The following is a 21,831-nucleotide window of genomic DNA, read 5'->3' on the forward strand; positions in this document are numbered from 1 at the left end:
CTTAATAAGAATGCATCATCCCTACCCTTGAGGAATACTCCCAACAACCTTCACTTTGTATGACTCATTCAGATTCATTCCAGCTGAAACTCCTGTGCCAATAATGACCTAAAAATCCACAAACACATTTGTAAACATTATCTAAAAAGAGATAAAGCCTGAAGAGATATAAAGGTTAGATTACTATGATTAATACACACAAGGGGTTACATTTATTTGTCAATCAGTTTTCTATGACTTAGGGGCTAAAAAAACAGACAAAAATGAGGAAGCGTCATGACTTCCTCTTCATCATGTCCAACTCATCCTGATTTTATAGTTTTTTTGGTAAACATTTAAGTGGAACAAGCTATGTTATGAACAAGGTATGTTATGAATCACTCATATTCCCTTTGCCTAAGCCAAGCTCAGGCAAATTAGTGTATTGGAAAAATTAAATGCAAGGACACTTCTGCCTGTGTGCACTGGCTTATTTGCACGTGCCTGTTACCTGTAAAGACAACTGATGCAACAGCAAAGAAAGGAACATTGTTTTGCTATTGCCTATCAAAAATATACCCTATTATACCATCTCCCTCATCTCTCACTGGAATCCCTTTTCTTTGTTCCTCTATCTAGATTGTGCCCATAGCTTCAATTATTCCCTTTCTTGATTCCATTATGTGCAGGTCTTTTGAGAGCTGCAGTATTCTGAGAACTCATTTTAAAATCAAATCACTTTTAAAGGCAAAAGGTTGTCTGAGCTGTAGGCTTTGTCTGTATTATGATAATCTGTTTTATACAGATATTTTAGACTAGTTGTCTGAAACAGAATCAGTGCTACAGCCAGTTATCAGTCTCAGAAACAGAGAAAGGAAGAAGTATTTAGTCCTGATGGTTCCTGCTCTTCTTTCTGCTACTGCATTTCAAAAAGTGAGCAAGCCCTGCAATCTGAACAGGCATCTGTAAGCACCTTCCTTCAGAAAAGGGTTCTGAGCTCTTGGACTCCAAGTGGGAAATGCTCCCAAGACACTCTGCATTGTCTTGCAGAGAGTCAGGTGCCCAAACTCCTAGAAAGAGAAGGTTTTACAACACATATGTATCTACCCATTGCTATAGGGGACTGGGGAGTGTTTAAATTGTTTTTCAATTCTTCTTTGTGACTTTATGGTCTCCATATGGGCATTCCAGTTCTTAATTTTAAGAGAATCCAAACCTTCAATTGGATTAATGTACAAATGAATTGTGTCCAACGGAAGATACTCTCAAGCTCAGTAAGATAAGATTTAGCTTTAGAATAGCCATATAATTTAGCCATAGAATTTCCTATCTGGCTTACCACAATGATCTCCATAGGAACAGGAACTGGGAGTTTCTTCTTAAACCGCCGATTGATTTTCTTGCCAGTCAGCAATAGAATAATGCACGTTAATCCAACAATCATTGTAGCAATATTGGTTGTTGTTATTTTTGAAAGCACAGCAGCTAGGGTCTGTAACATACCAGAAGCATCATAATTATTCTTAAGAAAATATAATCTTCATGGAGATTTTCCACAAAAGAGCAATTATACACTGCTTTTCAGCCATGGCTTCATTCCAAATTTATAACCACAGTGAATGAGGGCCTCACCATTATTCCTACAAAACACACAAGACTTGAGTATCTTAGTGAGAGAAATGCACTTGAACCATTTACAATATCAGTGTTCCTTAAAGGGGGCAAAAATTTGGAGAAAAAACTTTAATGGGGTAAAAAGCCTAAACTAAACCATGTTTCTCATTCTCAACATTTTCACACACATTCCTCAGTGGCAGCTACCTGAAAGCAATAAATGCAAATTCCTTCTAATACCTTCAAATCTTTTTTGGAAAGTCACATTTACTTAGAGCTGCATAAACTATTCTAAAACAATAAAGCTGCTGGTAGAACTATTGAGGTTGCTATAACATTATGGTTAAATAACAGTGATCCTGTAATGCTGCTGAACTGGCCATTATTCCAAATACCTTTTAATTAAAAATGCTTCCTAAAAGGGTGTTAGAAAAAAAACCTGCTGGAATACACAGGTTGCCAGAGGGTAAATAATTCCCCATACTTATTATTTCTCCTTCTTCCACTGCATTAAAAGAAATAAATAACCTCTGGAGAGGTCTTTGAAAGAAGACAAACATACTCTCCCTTATGCAGATTGAAAATTGCAACAACTGGCAGGATATTATACATTCAAGATATCCTGGTAGTATGCATCCTGAATTTATAACTTCCCTTCTATTTGTTTGGCAATCGGTATGACTGGTTCCCAGTTCAGTGAACTGAACAGCAAATTTTGGAATTAATCATTAATACAGACTTATTTGCAAAAGGTTCATTATATCTGCACAAACATACAAAAAGATTCCCACAACGTATTTTTCAAAAACTTAGGTTTTCACAGACATATGAGATCTTCCCTTTTCTTCCACTTAAGAGTGGAAAGATTCTGAGAGTAACATGTCCTAGCTTTGCAGAACATGCCTGATTTACAGAGAAGCATTCCAGGAGCACATTTTCCCCCAGGGCACAAGAGACTTGCTTAATGAACAGTATGTGTTCACATTATGAAAATACATTCAGCAGAATCCCAAAATCTGCCCATCTCAGATCCTCAGATGTGGATCTATCAAGTCACACTTTTCGATATTCATATATTGCTATGGCACTTAAAGACCTCATACCCAGTGTTCAATACTGAAGATTATTCTACTTAGTGCCAAATAATACATAAAAACAGGAAAAAAAACTTAGGAACTAGATGCAGACAACACAGAATTTGCATGTTTAGTAAGTGTAGCTACTCACATATACAACTGAGAGAGGCCCACTGAACCTGCTGGTCTGGATGCCAAGCAGATACTTTAACTGGGAAATAAAGACATGAACCGCAGCTGCAGTGGTAAATCCTCGCACCAGAGGCTCTGTTAGATAGATGGCCACAAATCCGAATCGAAGGAAACCTAAAGACAACTAATGAAAAACAGAAGTGCCAAGCATGTGACTCTCACTATAGTCTGGATATAGCACACAGCCCCCTGTCCTTTCCTCAATACCCAAGCCAGATCAGACAATCCTGAACTTGGCTTTTCTAAAGCCACACTTCAGTAGGCAGCCATCAGTGCACCCAATCTTCCATGCCACTGGCAAGTCCAATGTGAGAAATGGGTATGTATGTATGATTGTTTGTATGTGTTTATGGACAGATTAGAGAACATCAGTTGAGTTTTTCTGATGGGATAGGAAAAAATGAAAAGGGGGAAGATCCCATTTTTTCCAGTCCAGCTAAGATGCCAGACAAAGTCCTGCTCCGATGCATCCATCCCCAGTTCTGTTAGGTGGCTGCCATAAAGCAGCCTGTGTCCTACATGGAGCAGTGCAGAAGCAGAAGTCTGGTTGCAGGGGATCCACTGTGACCCAACACCCCCTGCAAGTCCAGCAGCAGCAGCTGCCCTTGCAGCACACTGTGAGCACATACCTGGATAAGTCCTGCAAGAAAGGCGAGAGTCACAGCTACCTGCACCCTCTTGGCATCCCTAGCACTGTAATATTCAAGGACATCTGTAATATTAGTAGAATTAGAGTCCAGAGAAATAATTTCATCCGGCACTTCTCTCACAGCAACGCCACCAACCATCATACTAATCACAGCAAAAGTGCCTGAAATAAAAGGGCGAGGAAAGTAATTGCTTAAAATCCTGGCAAGTTTGGTTTTTTTTCTTAGGAATGGTTCTTATTGAGATATGTAGACTTAAACTAAAATATTTTTAGTCCCCAAATCTGCTCCAGTACTCAGCACTATTAAGGCCAGTTAGATTGGTGAACATAAACCTCTGCAGTAGGTAAACACCATCATTTTTTTTCCATCTCAGTTTCTATTTTGCAGATTAAAGATTCATCCTGGCCACACAGACAGCTGACTGCAGCAATGAAATCACAGTTCAGGAGCTTGCAGCACATATTTCTAGATCTAATCTGATACAAGATGCTCTTCTACTGCTTCCTAAATAAAATGGATAGACTAACAATAAAAAGTACTGGTTATGTTCCACACATTTGTTTCTCCTATGCACTTAAATTAGAATTTATGGAAAACATCTGTACTTTCCATTTCTCCAGTTTTATTTTTACAGCTTTATTAAACACACACACACACATACAGACAAACTTTCAGTTATCCATACAGATATACCTATTGATATGTGCCTGGAGGTTCCAAAAAAAGTATATAGAAAAACAGGATAAAATGAAGAATAGAGTCCAAATACTGGGGGAACAGCTGCCAGCAAAGAATAAGCCAAACCTAGAAAACAGACACAAATACATATATTAAGTAAACAACAAACACAAACAATCTTAAGCAAAGGGAGTTAAGCCTACTAAAATTGAACATGCCTAATAGGAAATCTAGAGACTTTTTCTGGGTTTAAAGAAGAGGAGATGTTTCAGTCTTTAAAATGTATAACACTCTAGGGCAGTACCTAGAAACATGTTGGGTTGAGTCAGGAAACCAAATCTCTAATTACAGGCACTGCAGGTGTGTGTGTGTGTTCGTGTGTACACTAGTGCACCAGTTTTACCTTTGTGGGTGGAAGCAGTCCTTAACAGCCACCAAACGCCTTTTGTTGTTTTTATTTTCATCTGCAGAAGATTATAGTTAGAAACACCCAAACCCTCATAACAAGTGGGACACATTTGACTTTCTCTTCCTTTTCTGATCAGACATGGTGTTCATGGTAATCTATAACTGGCTAAACACTTTCCTCCTCCCTCACCCCAGAATGACTGGGATTATGTAACAGTTTATGCTCCCACAAAACATGCTTCAAAACATAAAACAAGCAGAGAATAATTTCTGACAATCTGTAAGGTCACAGAGCTTATACAGTCTGGTATTCTTCCCAAAAACAAAATCCTTTTTGTCATTAAGTCCTGTCCAGTTCTATGCAGTGGAATGCAATCCACACCGCTCCTATCACAACTGTGGAGCTGTGCGGAGAACAGCTCTGAGGGACACCAGGGAAGAACATCTCCCACCCTCTGTGTGACTCAGGGTGTGCTTATCATGGGACCAGGCTCACAAGCAAGTGGTGTACACCATGTGACATGGCACATAACTGTCCCAAGCAGTTCCAGCCTAAACAACAGTTCTGCACAGCTAATGAGAATTGACACCAGAATGGAACAAATGGCCTTAAGGAGAAAACACTGTACCCTGGCTTGGCTTGGTTCTGCACTCTCACAAGGGCAGGCTAGTAACACCTGTGTGAGCTTGCCACACTTGGGCAGACTGGTCCAAGTGAGGGGTAAAAAACTCAATGGGCCAGTGCAAGTTCCAAACAGAAGCAATGGTTTACCCACCATGGAGAGTCAGTAATACTCAAAAACACCTCTCCCTAGCAATTTAAATTGGGAGACAAAGCATCACATTACCAAAAAAAAAAAAAAAAAAAAAAAGATAAACAACCAAAGGGATTTTCTGTGCCATCTTGTGCAGTGTAGTAATTAATAGGGCCTTGCTCTAGCCCTGAGCAGTGTCTGAGTCCTAGCAAAAATTTCATATTCTCACCAAAACTGGACTGATGGTATCATTTATTCTCTTTCTCAAATGAGCACTTCATTAAGTACAGTAATTTCACGATTATAAGCCGCACCATTTTGACTAAAATTTTGGTCCGAACCCAAAGTGCTGCTTATAATCAGGTGCGGTTTATATATGGACAAAGAAGGAAAAGTTGCTGTTTTAGTTTGGAGGACAGGTGTCTGCTGAGAAAGACAGGAGCTTCTCTTTGAAATGGAGAATGTAAACCCCCTCCCTCCAAATTATTATAATTTTGAAATCAAGGGGCTTTCAGGCAAAAATATGGGAATTAGGAATAACAGTTCTTTTCTAGGGAAATTAAAATAGAAATACAGTACTACAAAGAAACAAACTGCAAACCCTGACAAAGTCAGAGTACAACCTGGCACCCCGTCAGGCAGGGTGTTGGTAGCAGTCCCATTAAATGGTGGTTGCAGTCCTCTTGCAGTGACAGATGTGGGTCAGTTGGAGCAGTGCTCCTGTACAAGGTGCAGTTTCCCGCCGGAGGTGATATGGAGAAATCCGGTTTTCCTCTGGAGTCCAGTGGAGAAAGGGGTTCCCTTAGTGTCCCAAAACCTCTGTTTTTACCTTGGTAAGAAATGTTGGGCTCTTCCCCCTGGCTGGAGCAACTTTCAATGGGATGCAGTAATTTTATCAGTCACACAGTGGGACTCAATGGGCCATTAGCAGAAAATGACTCACTGGAGGAAGGATGGATTGTGAAAAGGTAAAGAACAATGCCCTGCCTGGTTTCAATGGATGGCCCATTAGCAGAATATCTGCCGTTGAGATCAGGATCACTGCCCCCGCCCTCAATAGATGGTGACAGAATAGATACCTTTTATCACACTCTGTATTGTAACGTGCGGCTTATTATCAGGTGCGGCTTATGTATGGACAAAGAATGAAAAGTTGCCAACACCTGCAGATGCGGCTTATAGTCAGTGCGGCTTATAATTGGGAAATTACTGTACTTGTGAAACTCATCCCACATATATTGTCTCACCCAAGGGGTACCTCTCCTGAGATCAGCAAATCCCCTGTATTGTAACAGCCTGGCCTTTAATATGATTATGAACTTATCAGTACAAGTAACCAGAACTGAAAATCAGTGTTCAAAACTAGGAGGGTGGGTCTGTGTGAAGCTCCTGATCTGAATACCCTTTTATTCCCTTCCATTTGTACTGGCATTTTTCAAGACTGTCAGTGCCAAGGAAATAAAGAGATATTGACTTGATAAGAGGCCATCGTTTAAACACCGTAGTCATTGTAGTTCTGCCTGGAATGATTCCCAGGCTTCTTTGAACTCATGCTTGCTATAATTACATCCATTCCAGAAAAATGAAAGTTCAACTTTTGTGTTTTTAGAAAAGGAAAGATTAGGAGCAGTTTAAGGGCATGTTTACTGTTGCCAAATGAATAGTGTTTACTTTAAAAGAGAGTTACAAAATTAAGTAAAGTTCACTGCTGATCACTTAAATTTCAGTGTTCTTTCAGGTCACGACATAAATTATGTTTCATAATTTATGAAATTATGGCAATGTTTGTGTCTAGTATACGACAGATATGCCTGAAAGTTAACCACATTAACTATCAGTTTAAGATAACTTGAGGCTTCCATGTGTGGAAGAAAAAATCATCTTAATCATGAAACTCACACAAAATCAGGAAAATATAAAACTAAAGAAATTATGTTCACAGACTAAGTTAGAGTATTTAATTATTTTAATGGGTTACCACCTATTAAAATCTTGGATTTACAGATGAATTTTTCAGACCTGCTTCAGCCTAAAGTGGAATAAATCAGGTGCAAATATGAAATAAGTCAACACAGAAGTAAACTTATATATACTTAATTACAACACTCTCTGGACAGGGTCTGCACAAATCAAAGAATTTCCTTGACTCCAAGACTTCCTTGAAAAATCTACTGAGACCGTGGTAGCTATTGTGAATCTGCCATTCCCAGAGCAGTGGGCACCCCATACTGATTTCTGTAGAAGTGCTGCTGCTTGCTAACCCCCTGAACACTTCTGAAACTGCTAATAGTAAGTGCTGGACAATACAAAAGATTCTACTGGTCCATTCACCAAGAGCTGAACAGAATAGTGAACACTGGTTTACTCTGTCTTCCAGAGCCTACTCCTGCTTCAGGACTGGGCTCCACTTAGGATGACACTTCCAAGTAATTTAATAGAAATTTCCACAGATTTTCAGTCTTGGTACAGATGGTACTTTTTATTTATTTCCACCATGTAAATCACTGCCTGCTACAATGGTGACTGGTGACTTCTAGCCTTAGGGATCAGTCTTTGAATTCTTGCATGTTCTTCACCGTTAAATTTAGTTTGGTTATTTTGTCCCAATTGCTCTCTGAAACATAATGTCTATGTGTCTGTTAGATACTGCTCCCCTCTGTAGGAACTTGCCATGACTTTTAGGACACTGAGATCAGTAAATAATATGGCACATTCAGCAAAAGTTTAGACACGCACTCAAACTGAAAAACTTGTCTGCCATTGAGAGCTGTGGATACTCAGACAGGGAGCTTTTTTCAGAGTTTGGTGCATATCACTGACTTGCAGTTTTATGGGAATCACCACTCTGGGCTGCTCTGCAGAATCCATGCTGACTTCCACACAGAGCCCTCAGATATACATCCTATTCTCAGGAGCACCTGTTTCAGGATGCCAAGCACTGCCATAAAAGCACACACAGAAAAAGCAAGGAAGAGATAATTAAATATAGAGGTATATTCACCTTGAGGAAGCTGCATGATTCCAGTGCTTACACCTGAGATAATGTCTCCCAATAAGTATTCCTTCACTGGGTAACGAGGAAGCCATTTTAAAATTGGCATGAAACTGTAAAGACTGGACTTGGCTTTTTTAGAAGAACAACTGGAAATACAAAGCAGAAAGTTAGATACTAGCAGGAGACAAACAGGTTGCAAAAATTCTTTCATCCCTATACAAGAAAACAGCTCCTTTACAGGCAGGCTCAGACTCCTGATGACAGTAATTTCAGATATGCTTAAGCACAAACAACTATGCCTCAAGTTAATTTAGTACTTAATCACATGATAGTGCTGTCCACAAACCTTAGGGAACTGGAGAACAAAAGTCTTGTGAGCCCGAAGGTCAGTAGGAAGTAAAACTGTTCCTGTACACAACACCTTCTGCTGAGATCATTCTTAGTAACCATCCCCTGAGCATAACTTGCTTCCTGATAGTGGTTTTCATTCATCAGAGTACTTTGCAGTGTTTTTTCCCATTTAATAGTTCCATGCTTTATACTTTTTTGATCATAATGTTATATATTACTATACTTTAAAAACAGCAAATCTATTAATTTAACCAATACTTATTTCTATTACTACTAGTACTGATAGACCCATTTTCAGGCTATTTGAGAACATAACCCTTCTTCACCTGGAAAGGAAAGGCACTGAAGCCAGCAGCACTGACCACTGTGGCTCTTAGCAGAGATAAGAACCTTTTGAAACCCCGACCCATGACAAACTAATAGAGCCAGAAACATATCTCTCTATCCAGTACTGCCTTGCATCATACTTTGATTGTACTGTGGTAAGCTTAACCCTGGCTAAAAATGTAACACAGGGATTGTATAATTTATGCTTTTCTGGGTAGGGAATTCTAAGAGAATTGTGGAGATTTGTTAGCATTTCTGAATTGCACACTGAAGAAGCTTGTTGCTACAAGTGAGAGAGTCATCCACACTTCTGGTTAAGTAGACTGTATCACAAGAAGCAGGATTTTGATCCACTTTTTTAAAATTCAGGACAGATCAAGTTTTCTGAGGCAGAATTAAGTGTCTTTACCATTGAAGTCATTCCATAAACCAAAGAAAATATTTTATAGAAAAGCAATTCTGTTGTGTTGCAGAACAAGTTTTGAGAAAGAAACAGAAAAAAACTGTGCAAAAGAAGCATGGATAAGCATAAAGCTAATGAGAACTTAACTAGAACTTAAATCCCCTGGTACCACGGAGCAAGAGAGGCACTGTTAAAGACATTTCATGTCTAACCAGATGATTCCAAGAAAGTTAATTAAAAGATAGAGAATGCCTTTACTAAGTTCTTATTAGACTAATAATTTAGATTTCTACACAGCTATCACACATCCCCCTTCATCTGTGAAAGGATCCCATGAAGCACATATTTGGCCATAAGTATTTCCACATAAAAAGGACAGATATTTTTCTGGGTCTTATGAATTCATGTCACGTGATTCACATTCCTATGCTGCATATTTTCCTTCTGCACTTTGATGAATGCAATTCAACTAATTTATCCAACATTTTCTAATATAATTATACGTTAACATTAAAAGTACATACACAGTTTCTCCCCAGTCTTGCTGAATAGTCAAAGTAGAATTAGTGGTTTTATCTTCTAGGTTTCTTTGAAGAGATTACTAGCTAAATGCATGAATCAATTAAGAATTATAATATTTCTAACCAATAAAACAAAGAAAAAAACCCCTACCGACAAGAATGTGCAATCTTCTGCCCTAAAGTCTGAGGGGTTCTCTGTCTCCTGTGCAGCTGTCCTTGCAGGAGCTCCTGGTTGTATATTGGTCTCTGCACACAATACCTCTGGGTTTGCTCAAGACATGCTTCTTCTTCTTGAGCATGTTCCATACTTGATCTCACAGAGCAGCAGTGAAGAAGGAACAGTTCCACGGTCTCCACCAAAAAACCTGGTTGCAGACAAAGTAAGTTTGGTTTCCTTTTAAACCTCAGATTTGCTATTTCCTTCCAAATAACGTATTTTGACAAGCTAGAGACAAGAACTGTGATTGCAGTCTAATTAAATAGTCTGTAACAGAAGTAAGAAAATAAATCACACACAGTCTTTAGTATATGCAAGCTATTAATTTATGCTTCCCTTGCATAATGAAAGCTTTTTCATTAATTACTATGTAAATAAGAGCTGAACTTGGAAGGTTGTATTCGTGCTTATCAGGATTTTCCCTCAGTTTTTAAAGAATATATCACTGTAGGAGGGAGATTCCTTTATTGCTGAGTTACTTCCTGCTTACTCACAAACTGGCATGTCCATTTTCAAAAGACAGAAGTCTGATTTTGATACTGAGAAACCCACTTTTTTCTTCTAGATTGCCAGTTGCTTCTTGCGTCCATCTACCTGCTTTCCCCTCTAATTCAGAAGCTTCTTTTTCCAAACAGCATCTCAAGGATAAACAATTCACTACTTTCAAACAGTTATTATTTCAGTGGATGTGCCACTTACTGCTATTCTCAATCTGCACTAAAACAGGAATCGGGAGACGTTTAAAACTAGTCAGAATGGTTGTAAAGTTTCATTTGTATGTCTGATTCAGTACCTCAAACATCTTAACATGTTTAAAAGACACCTTGCTAATTCAATCATTGCCCCATGTTTGCTGCTTTCCGAAATACCAGGCAAGAAACACAACTCCCAATTCTGAGCAAAGTGACAGGACTGCTATGCTGTTAGGCAGAGATGCTGGCTAGTGCCACATTCGATGACAGAACGTGAGTGCAGTGGGAAACAGAGCCATCATTGTGAACAAGGCCTTGGGCTCAAGTCCAGCAAGTCACTTAAGCATGTGTTTGCCTTCAACCAAGGGTGCTAACCCAGGGGTGTTCCACTTCTAGCTGTACATCAATACTTTTCTGGGAAAGGGCTGCCACGCAGAAATTAAACAAATTGCTACCTAAACACTCAGACAAAGCTAACCATGATTGGTCCAACATTCTGATTCAGCAAATACAGTCAGACCATCAGGAAAATTCCAATATTGCTATCTATGCCTTCACTCTGATGAAAGTGCTGGAATTTTCCACTGGGGTTTTGGTAGTCTCTGTCTCCTAGAACTGACACAGCCTAGCATCTCTTCAGTTCTCAGTATTTTGCAAGCAATACTTTCCCTACATTGTCAGCCACAAAAGGATGTTTTTACTAAAATTGAATTTTTTTATTTACTGCACACTCTAGATAAGACTTCAGCTTTATTGTGTGAAATAAAGGCAATCCTACTTGAGCAGGGAGGTTGGAATCTATAGTCCTCAGAAGTCCATTCAAGCCTCAACCATTCTGGGATCCATAATGATCCCTTACATCATTATTCACACAGAATCTATCTCTTCCAGTAATTAATTGATGTGTTCTGGCAACATTGGCCTTATTTACAAATTAAGAAGCAATTTTAATCAGTCCTGAACAGAAAATCCACTCAAATCAGAACAGAAACTGCAGCTGCATGCAAGAGACACAAAGCAAATCAGTTCAATGACTTGGTTTTGGGCAAACTTCTCCAACAAAATGAGAATGCAATATCAAACAATTTTGTCCAAGGTTTTAAAACCATGCACCCTGCTTTCTTTCTGCTACAAAGGACAGAACACAAGACAGTGCCCACTAACCCCAAACAATTCAGTTGAATTTATACCTTTTAGTTTGTTCAGTTTCAAGTAGATTGGTTAATATAGGGAAAAGCCACATGAGCTTATAATGTATATCTAGACTTGGAGAGGTCTGGAGATCTCCAGTTCTGTACACACGCTCCAGCTCTTCCAGGCACTATGAGCATATAGAGAACAACAGAAGTTCCATCCTGCCTCTGTTTTTCATGGTAAAATAAATGATACAAATGGTATACAAATTGACTAGCTGAACAAGGCCCAGCTATAAATCAGTTATCCAGATCATGGCAAGTGTTAGTTTGGAATACTACTAGAAGTCACAACCCAAGTTTCACCATCACTCAATCTGAAGGTTTTTAAACTGTAATGGATGTTTCTGATTCTGTTAGAATAAGGAAGTTACACTGCACTAATCACAAGAATCAGCTAAAACAAAAGTGACTTGAGGGAAGATATGATAGGGTCTTGTCTTTACCTTCACAGTGAATACAAAAACATGGAAAACAAATCACATGTCATTAAAAGAGACCTTAAAGCTACCTAAAACTACTGCTGAATATATCACATTCCATTTTTCCATGTCATGTCACCAACTTCATCTTAATAGCCCTGCCTAACCATGTTCCCTGATGGCAATCTAAAATACTAAGATGCAGATAATACAGTAACAATTAAAGTCTTTAACACCATCCTTCTCTTTTGCAAAAGTGCACAGAGAGGAAGATTGAGATGCTTGTCTTTATGAGAGATTATACACATTGTCCATAGAGTAGTGAAATAGTAACATTCCACGACTGGTTCGGCCAACTCTCCAAGTGTTTTCTGTATGACAAACTGCCAACACAGCTATCCAAGGCTCAGAAACTGAGTGTTGCCCTTCACTCCCAGAATGCTTGAAGAAGAGTAAAAGCACGGTGCTGCTATTTTCATGAAAAGAAAGCTTACTGTTATGATTTCTGAAAACTCATAGACCTTTATCCAGAGGAAGAGAAAGGTGGATAATGGAATACTGCCCTCCAACAACCTTTGAACTTCATGGCAAGAATAAAGCTAAAAAGCTGTAAGAAACACTGTCATTAATCTTATCAGCCAGATAAGAGTTGAGTTGAAGTAGTTAAAATCTGTATGCAAAAGACTTAAGAGTTGGCAATTCTTTATCTGACTGATAAAGGCCGGTCTTATGTCTTTACTGCTATTATCAAATTAAAGGTGCCAAAGGGGGAAAAAAAGTGAAGTAAACATCTATTTATAACACTACCACTAATAAATTAGCACTTTCTCTTCCCAATCTTAGCGACAAAGGAGGTCTATCAAGCCATCTGCACTGATTCTTGCAGAGGACAATAATTTTTGATCCAAATCACACAAATCAGAGTACAGCCATAAAATTTATAGGGATAGAGATTTGACTGCTGTTCCTTAGATTCCAAATACAACTATGTGGAGAAAAAAAGCAAGAAGCTGGAGATATTAAGAATGGTGCACCATGTGACTCTTGTGGTTTTAACAGGCACTTTTTCTCCTAACGTGTATATAACCTGAATGTGCCTGAACTACCTAAGGAAATGGGGGAATCAACAGCAAATCCATTGTTTTGCCTGCTTTAAAAGAGTAAAATCCCTTTCTTTTGGAAGTTGAGCACAAATTGCTTTAAGTAGCAGAAAAGCACAGGTAGACAGAACTAGTGCTGCATTAGCATGTCCTCTGCTACAGAATTTCAAGTTTGATCACAAACGAAAACATCTACAAAATATTTTGTGTCTTGAAACTTACAAATACAGGTGACTGCCATCAGCCAAAGGGCTGGTGGAAATACTGCCACTATGTCAAATATGTTCTCCTAAATGTATGTTGAAAAACACAGCTACTGCAAGGTGTGTTCTTACTGTATGAAGAGGCCAGAACACAAAACCAGGTGATTTTAGGAACCACAAAATGGCTCATTTCTTTCTCTCCTCTCTGGCCTCATTCCCCAGTGCCCTGTGCCCTTCCACTTTTCATTCTAAGTGACTTGTACAAAGTTGTTTTTAATATAAGTACAAAGGTATAAAATGACTGGGTGGGGTTATAACGAATATGTTCTCCTGGTTTTATTGGACTGTTATCATCATTCACATTCCTCCCCCACTACTCTCATTATATCCACTAACAACTAGATTGTTTAAACCTGAAGCCTTTACATAAAGCTTCATAAATTTGCAAGTAACTTGTGAAACAAACAAAATTTTCCTTGTGCAGGTCCTAATCTAAGAAATGCACTCCAGGAGGGAACCTTTGGGGAAAAAAATAAATCAAGACCTTAAATTTCTATACAGCTTTTAGACAGGCAGCATTTCCATTCTATTAATTAGAAATGTGAGATGATTACATGAACTGTGTTTGGTTGTGTGATAAAAGCTTTTCCACACACCTATAGTATCACTCAGAACAACAGCATGTATGGATAATACCCTGGTGAGCTACTGCCAGGGCCACCACATGAGCGCCACTAGTCCAGAGTACAGTAATTTCACAACTATAAGGTGTCCCCTTTAGACTAAAATTTTCCCCCAAACCCGGAAGTGCGCCTTTTAGTCCGGTGCGCCTTATATAATGGACAAAGTTCCGAAATTTGCCAAACCAGAAGTATGAGCTGCAATGGGGGGGTGGTGCCGCGGGAGCGCCAAGTCCCGAGGGGGCGGGGCAGGAGCGTGCGGCCACGGCTGGCAGGAGCTGCGTGGGGAGGGAGGGAGCTGCCACCGGCCCCGGTGGAACAAGAAGCCGGGCGGTGCCACCCCGGGCGCAGGGGAACGAGAAGCTGGGCGGTGCCGGCCCCGGCCCGGGTGTGGTGGAAATGAGAAGCCGGGCGGCCCCGGCCCGGGGGGAACGAGAGCAGAGCCCGCCCAGCGGCGGCATCGGAGCAGCGGCGGCGTGGCCCGGGCGGCTGGGGGAAAGTGCCTCGGCGGTGGTGGCGCAGACCCTGAGGCTGCGGGAAAGTGGTGGCGGCCTGGCCCCTGCGGCCGCAGGAAAGTGGTGGTGGCCCGGTCCCGGTGCAGCCCCTGTGGCCGCGGGAAAGCAGGGAGAAGCGGCGCGGCCGTGGGGAAGCAGGGAGAAGTGGCACAGCCACCACCACCGGCCAGGGAGAAGCTGAGATGCAGCGCGGCCGTGCAGTGGGAGCCAGGAGCCATGAGCCATGCCAGCCGGCACCGGGGGTGGGCGGGAGTGCCAGGGCCCGCTGCATGGGGTGGGGCGCCTGGGGCTGCGTTTAAAGGCTACACCAATCTTTGAAAAATGTTTGCAAATTGAGCACCTGCCAGTAATTCGTTACTTTGTTGCGCGCCGCGCGGCTCCTCGCTGCAAAAAAAAAAAGTGCGCCTTATAGTCCGGTACACCTTATATGATCTACAAAGTTGCGAAATTTGCCAACTCCCGGGGGGTGCGCCTTATGGTCGTGAAATTACTGTAGTATGCAAGGGTGACCTACAGGACCCCGGAAGTTCCTGCCAGCTCTGGGTGTGAAAAGCACAACTAGCCCTGTACAAATCTAAGTATGTTGTGTATGTGGGTTCTGTGTGTGCGTGCTTATTGGAAACACCTCTTCAGCCTTGGTACTGTTTGGATCTGGGGGTACAGAACAGCAGCAGCTGTCCCACTTTCCTCAGGCTGTTGAATTCAGTATGATATATTTTCCTCTAATGAACCTACCTTAGCCACTGAAAAGAGCATTGTCTTATGACAGATGTTGTCCCCATTTATGCAACTGTAGCTTGGTTAAGATGTTATCTGAACAACAGCACTCTCCTGTCTCCTATGTACTTGACTGTTGCTTCATGATCTGAAGGTGAGTGCCAGACAGTGGGAAAAGCCTTCCTCAACATTTTGATCCCACGGTTTCACCTAAAGGCCATGAGTGCACAGGAAACACAAGCCCAACACTGCTTTTGCCTGAAATATTTTAAAATACACTGTAAGCAAAGAACACGTAGAGAAGTTTCTCAAAGAAGTATTTCACAGCAAACCCATGCTTTATTTGCAGCTCACCTTGTGGCTTCGTATTTCCTCGGTGGCTGATGAAATTTTAATGTGAGACAGCCCCACGTCTGTCCTTAACTGCACAACCAAAAAGACCAACCCTTCACAGAGCTGAAAACTTCTCCAAATGACCCTTCAAGAATGGTTGGCAGAACAACCTTGCATGAGTGGATTCCTGCAACTGCTACACTAGAACAGGGTGTCTTGATGAAGGAACTGGAAGAGCAAGAAGGGTATCTGGGCTGAGGATCATCAAATGAAATGAAGAAAGGTTCACTGAGTAATTTTCTGATGATTTCTTCTTGCAAGAACCTTTCTTTCTTTCTCAGGAACACATATGGAAAAGAAACAAATGTCACCAGAAAGCAGAGAAAAAATAAAATCAGACACGCTACAACTGTAGTTTGACTCAGGTCACCTGTTCAGGTATGCGGACATAAATGAAGCACCAAAAAAAGATCATATATATTGATTTTAAACATGAAACTGGCAAAGAAATAAAACTGGAATCATATGATACAGAACTGAAAACAACCAAACAACAAGTACAGTGCAAAATTCCAGAAAAGGAAAATGCAATGAACCAGAGATAGTCGATAAAGAAACAGTAAACCTGAAAGAAATTGTGAAGGCTTAGAAAACGACGTTCTGTCAGAGCTGTAAAGCTGGGGCAGGATCCTGGTAAAGCAGGGTATGCAGGCTTAGATGCTGACCATGCTAAAGTGGTAAATGAACTCGGGTATAGTTTTCTCTGGGAAAGGATTTGAACTATGCTATGCTATAAATTTAAGGTAGTAGCAGCAAAACTTCTGTATTTAGACAAGACATTTCAGTTGCTGTATCGGTGAAATATTTGTGGTTTGGTTCCTGATGTGACTCCAGATTTGTGTGAGCTTAGCAGAGCTCTGTGAGAACAGGAATGGGCACCTCCCTAAGGGCACCTCTGAGTAGCAATCCAAGTTTTCTCCCACATGGGGTATGGATTTTTAAACCCTATTTCATGAAAACCAGGTAGAAACTTTGTAAACCTTAATCAGTTCAATCCTTAATTGATCTGTCTCTACTAGACTGAACTTCAACAAGGATGTTTCAAACTACAGACACACAGTAATCTTTGATTTGGATTGGAAAATTCTGTCTGTGCCTTAGAATCACAGAATGGTGGAAGAGACCTTCAAGACCACCTTGTTCCAACCTCCCTGCCATGGGTAGGGACACCTTCCACTCAACCAGGTTGCTCAAAGCCCCACCCAACGTGGGATGAGAGGTTTTCTTAGTTCTCAAATCTCAGCCCTGCCTCAGAACCTAATTTCCATAAAATAAATTAAAAGGAACAATTTGATCTTTGCTCTAGCCTGGTCTATGAGTCAGAATCTCAGATTTTCAATTAACAGATTAAAATCTATTAATTAGCTAACCCACACCTTCCCCAATAACCACAACAATACAAGAACACAAAGAGAACTGGATGCACAAAATGGTATGCAACAGTCAAAGCAGAGGAGTAAAACTTGATCCCCTGCCTGGGCAAAACCAGTAAGTTTTCAGGGAAGGCTGGAGAAAAAAAGATTCCGCCCAGGCAGTAAAAATACAGATTGCCAAAAACCTCCCAGGAAAGCAATCACACTCTTGTTTGTCACATGGAAGGTTTTCCCAGCTTGCTACTGCACAAAATAAAATAAATAGTTAATGTAACATTTTGAGAAGACTAGTCCAAGTTCCTGCAGACACCAGTGGTTCTTATATGTACTCTTATAATCATAAATAAAAACCTAAATCCTATCAATGAAACTGACCTGCAAAATTCATTCAACTGCCTGCACAAATTTACAGCCATATCTTCAAACCATGGAAATGCCTGACATTGTCTGTTTGCTCATAGCTTTCCCATTACCTGGGCACATGGTAAATAACAACAAGACCTGCACTTTGCTGCTGCTTATACTTCTGAAGAGCAAAAAGCTATAGATAAACACAGCAGTGGCAGGTCTTGTAGCCATATGAAGAAATATTATCAAGAAATACTGTCTAGCAGGACAACATTCTGCTGCCTAACAGATCTAGGGAAAGAAACATCTGAATAACTATGGTGTTTAACTCACTAAAGTTAACTGGAAAATCAATAGGCTAATTAGAGCTTAAGAGCTCTAAATTCAGCATGGTTTTCTTGTGCTAAAAGTTACAGGTTACAAAACAATCAGACAGAAAAAAAAAAACAGAAAGAAAGCTTTAGAAAACCAGATCTTACAGGAAAATTACATCAGCAATAAAATAGAAAAAAAAATAGCAGTCAGCAGGTCATTGGGCAGAGACCAAGAGAGGCAGAGGACTCTGAGCTTTTCTAGGCAACTCAGTGGCTGCACAGAAGAAATATAACAGAAGTTACATTTACAGAGGCTACAAGTTGCACTTCAAATTAATAGGACTTCAAGATAATACTGGTCTGTCTATACTATAACAGTCAAAGCAGATAAATACATGCTCAGTTCTTCTTTCTCGAGTTATTAGCAAAGAGCAACAGTGTGACAGCCATGTGTTAAATCTGTCCCTGTTTTCCATGATTTTAGTATCACACTAAACAGTAACATGGTTTTCGAATATTTAAGTTCTAAAAATATTGTATTTTTGGGGACAGACTACTGTACCCATGAAAAGCTGTATGCTAAAGATTTTATTTGAACCACAGAATTGTACTAGAAATTCCAAACAAAAGGCAAAATGCAATGGCTGTTCAGTGCTCCAAGTTGTAAGATTTGATGGCTGAATCCAACAGAGCATTTTAGTAAGTATTCAGCTTAGAAAACAGGGCTAAACATAATTTCCTAGGCTTTTCACCTAGATCATGCTCAATCATCTGCACTTTTAAAAATTAAGTCAGCCTTTAAGCAAACTGTTACCCAGAGAGTTTGCACAGTATGAGCAAAAAAAATTTCATCAGCTCTGGACAATACTTAGAGAAAACAAAGTTTAGTTAAGAACCCAAGCATGGATGCAGCAGCAGGCTTGTTTCCTACTGGGCTTAGAGCTTTTCTTTACTGAAATCTGATTCTGAATACAACTCAATATTGCCCCAACTCCCCACATAAACATACCTTTAAATGCAATGAAGCTTTTGGAATGAGACTGATGAGTTAAGTACCCTCAAGCCTATACAAGGGAGTAAATGCTATTGCAAATTAATATGCTTTATCAGCTACCAACAGCAGCCCTGCATGTGTGAAACTCCATTCTCTTCCTACACCTTTTCCACACTACATTTCAGAGATGTTTGCAATACAGTGAAAGACTATTAACAAAACATTTCAGTTTGGAAATACTGCTAAATGCAGAACTCAAACATCTATCATGTCTTAGGAAGGCTTAGGACTGTCAGAAACCAAGTGTTTCAAAGTATGATTACTGTCTCTTGAAGAAGGCAAGAGGTGATTCCCACAGAGTTAATTCGGAGCAAGCCACCTGCACGTGCTTGCTTCTGAAACAGTAAATTACCTTAGTTTTTCTATTTCTACAGCAGCAGTAGAGTAACATCCTACTTAGGAATTTTTTGTAATATAAATCAAGACACCTGTTAAACCAAAATACCTGTTACTGCACATTTAGTAAGAGACATTTTAAAAGTTTATTTGCAGATTTTAGTCTTCCTTTGGAAAAACTCCAGCCAAAATATTCCAGTGCCTAGAGCCTTGTTGTCAGTGATTGACGCAGAAACCAATACTGTATAACTGTATTACTGTGGTAGATATGAAAACTTACGAACACATATTCTGCTGATTCATCAGCAGAAATAATGGCAGCAATCGAATGTCTTTTCCTTACTACTGGACCATCCCTAAACGCCTGCTGCAACAGCCACTTGGGCCTCCTGAAATTTTGAAGCATCCCAAAACCAGCTTTCAACCGTATTTCAATGTTTAGCCAATTACAAGTTTTGCAATAGCTGAACGGGCAGGTGCACAGCAAATTTAAGCCTACTTACTTTTCTGGCTGGCTTTTCCTAGCTGCTTTCACTGATCCCTTGTAAGGAGTTCAAAATGTTCCCACAGCTCGTGAAGCTGAAAAACACTGACACAGGGAAAGGCAAAATCCTTTCTTTGCCTGAAAAGTGGAAGGACATGAAGGGGTGGGGTGGGGGGATAGTTTAATCGAGGTTTTGGAAAGGTTTTGAAGGTCTTTGGGTTGAAGCTATTAATGAAGTGCAGAGCAACTAGTTTTTGTCTTTACGAGACTTCTTGGAAGAATCGCTCCGACCGAAACGGACAGCCCGCGGCTTACAGACGGAGGGGTGCAGCCACAACACGAGGAAATGACTGATCTGTCACCCTCCCTCTGGTTTCCCTTTGGGTGCTGCGCGTGTTTTACAGCACGGAGCGGCGCGGGCGCCGCCGCTGCCCGGGAGCCCCGGGGTGTGCGGCCACCCCGGCACGGCGCTGCCCGTGGCACGGGGCTACCCCGGACCGGCGCTGCCCGTGGCACGGAGCTACCCCGGACCGGCGCTGCCTCCGGACCGGCGCTGCCCGTGGCACGGGGCTACCCCGGACCGGTGCTATCTTCGGACCGGCGCTGCCGCGCGGGGCTCCGGCCGCTCCTCCAGGGCCGGCGCGGGGCGACGGGAGAGGGGGCGGCACGGGCCGGGGTGACCGAGCGACAGCCACAGGCACCGGGACAGCCCGACCCCACCGACGCTCCTCGCAGCGTGGCTCGCTCCCCTCAGGGAAGAGCCCCCCGCCTCCCGGCACTCATCCCGCGCTCACCCCAGCCCGGCCAGCCGCGCCCCGCTCACCTCCCTCCGCCTTCCTCCAGCCCGGCAGCCGCAACCGCCGCTCGCTGCGAGGTGAGGAGCCCAGGGGCGCGACAGGCGGCGCCAACCCCCGCCCCCTCCCGCCCCGCGGCCGCGGCCGAGCCTGGGACTCGTAGTTCCCCCCACAGCCCCCGCCGGGCGCGTCCCCGCCGCGGCCTACGAGTCCCAGGATGCCGCGGGGCCGTGCGCGCCCCCGGCGGTGCGGCCTGCGCGGGCGCTGCCCCGCCCGGGTCACTCCCGCGGAGCCGTGGAATCGTGGGGTGAACAGGGCTGGACGAGTCCGTGAACATCCCCAAGTCCAACCATCGACCCAGCCCTGCCCCTGTGACCCCGAAACCACATCACCCAGCGCCAGAGCCTGACGCCTCCTGAGCACCTCCAGGGATGGTGACTCCACCTCCCTGGGCAACTGATTTCAGTGTCTGAGCAGCCGAGCTGTTCCTTTTTTCAAATATCTATCTGGGTATAGATTTTCATTTCTTTAGAGGCGCAAAGAATACATAGGTATAAATTTCATTGTGAATATGCAGGAATTAATAATGGAATGCCTTCACGGATCTCATCTTTCAGTCCTTGGTTTATAATGTTTTCCATCATAATGATAGCTCTCTCTTGCTCAAGACAAGAATGTTTTTCCCACTTCGCAGACTTGGGTTTGTGCACGGAATTTGTAGAAGTTTTTTTCCTACTTAGAAACTCTTATACACTAAGAACATGAAAAAAAATTGTGAAACTGGTGTCTACAAGAGAGTGTTATTTGACATGGTAGCTCTTGTTAGAATTTAAGAGTAACTTAAATGAAATAGAAATGAATTCAAGGTGAAATACAGCACTTTAAATTTCAACATTTTCAAACTGAGAAATCTCAAGGTCAAAACATTTCTAAAGTTACTTTTAAATATGAAGTATGTTTACTCAAAACAGGCCATAGCAAAAAGATAATGCCACATACATCAGACTTCATGTGGACTGATGTTGGATGCCATTGTTATACAGAGCT

General features: G+C 41.6%; 1 protein-coding gene across 3 annotated transcripts in view; it reads right to left on the reverse strand.

Annotated features, from left to right (window-relative positions):
• Positions 1-20,899, reverse strand: part of SLC26A5 (solute carrier family 26 member 5) — a 32,997-nt gene extending 12,098 nt beyond the window's left edge. The window contains exons 1-9 of one of the 3 annotated variants that reach the window (XM_033056965.1): positions 20,814-20,899; positions 20,010-20,095; positions 10,101-10,314; positions 8,354-8,493; positions 4,205-4,315; positions 3,491-3,672; positions 2,821-2,985; positions 1,319-1,471; positions 26-108 (exon numbers count right to left, since the gene is read on the reverse strand). In XM_033056965.1, the coding sequence (XP_032912856.1) occupies positions 26-108; positions 1,319-1,471; positions 2,821-2,985; positions 3,491-3,672; positions 4,205-4,315; positions 8,354-8,493; positions 10,101-10,255 (989 nt within the window). In that variant the 5' untranslated portion in view covers positions 10,256-10,314; positions 20,010-20,095; positions 20,814-20,899. Of the gene's footprint in view, positions 1-25; positions 109-1,318; positions 1,472-2,820; positions 2,986-3,490; positions 3,673-4,204; positions 4,316-8,353; positions 8,494-10,100; positions 10,315-20,009; positions 20,129-20,813 lie in introns of all 3 variants that reach the window. The other 2 variants (XM_033056966.1, XM_033056967.1) reach the window with 2 other exon arrangements.
• Positions 20,900-21,831: the final 932 nt, after the last annotated feature.

Source organism: Catharus ustulatus, chromosome 4 (genome assembly GCF_009819885.2).
Source record: "Catharus ustulatus isolate bCatUst1 chromosome 4, bCatUst1.pri.v2, whole genome shotgun sequence".
Classification (NCBI taxonomy): Eukaryota; Metazoa; Chordata; class Aves; order Passeriformes; family Turdidae; genus Catharus; species Catharus ustulatus.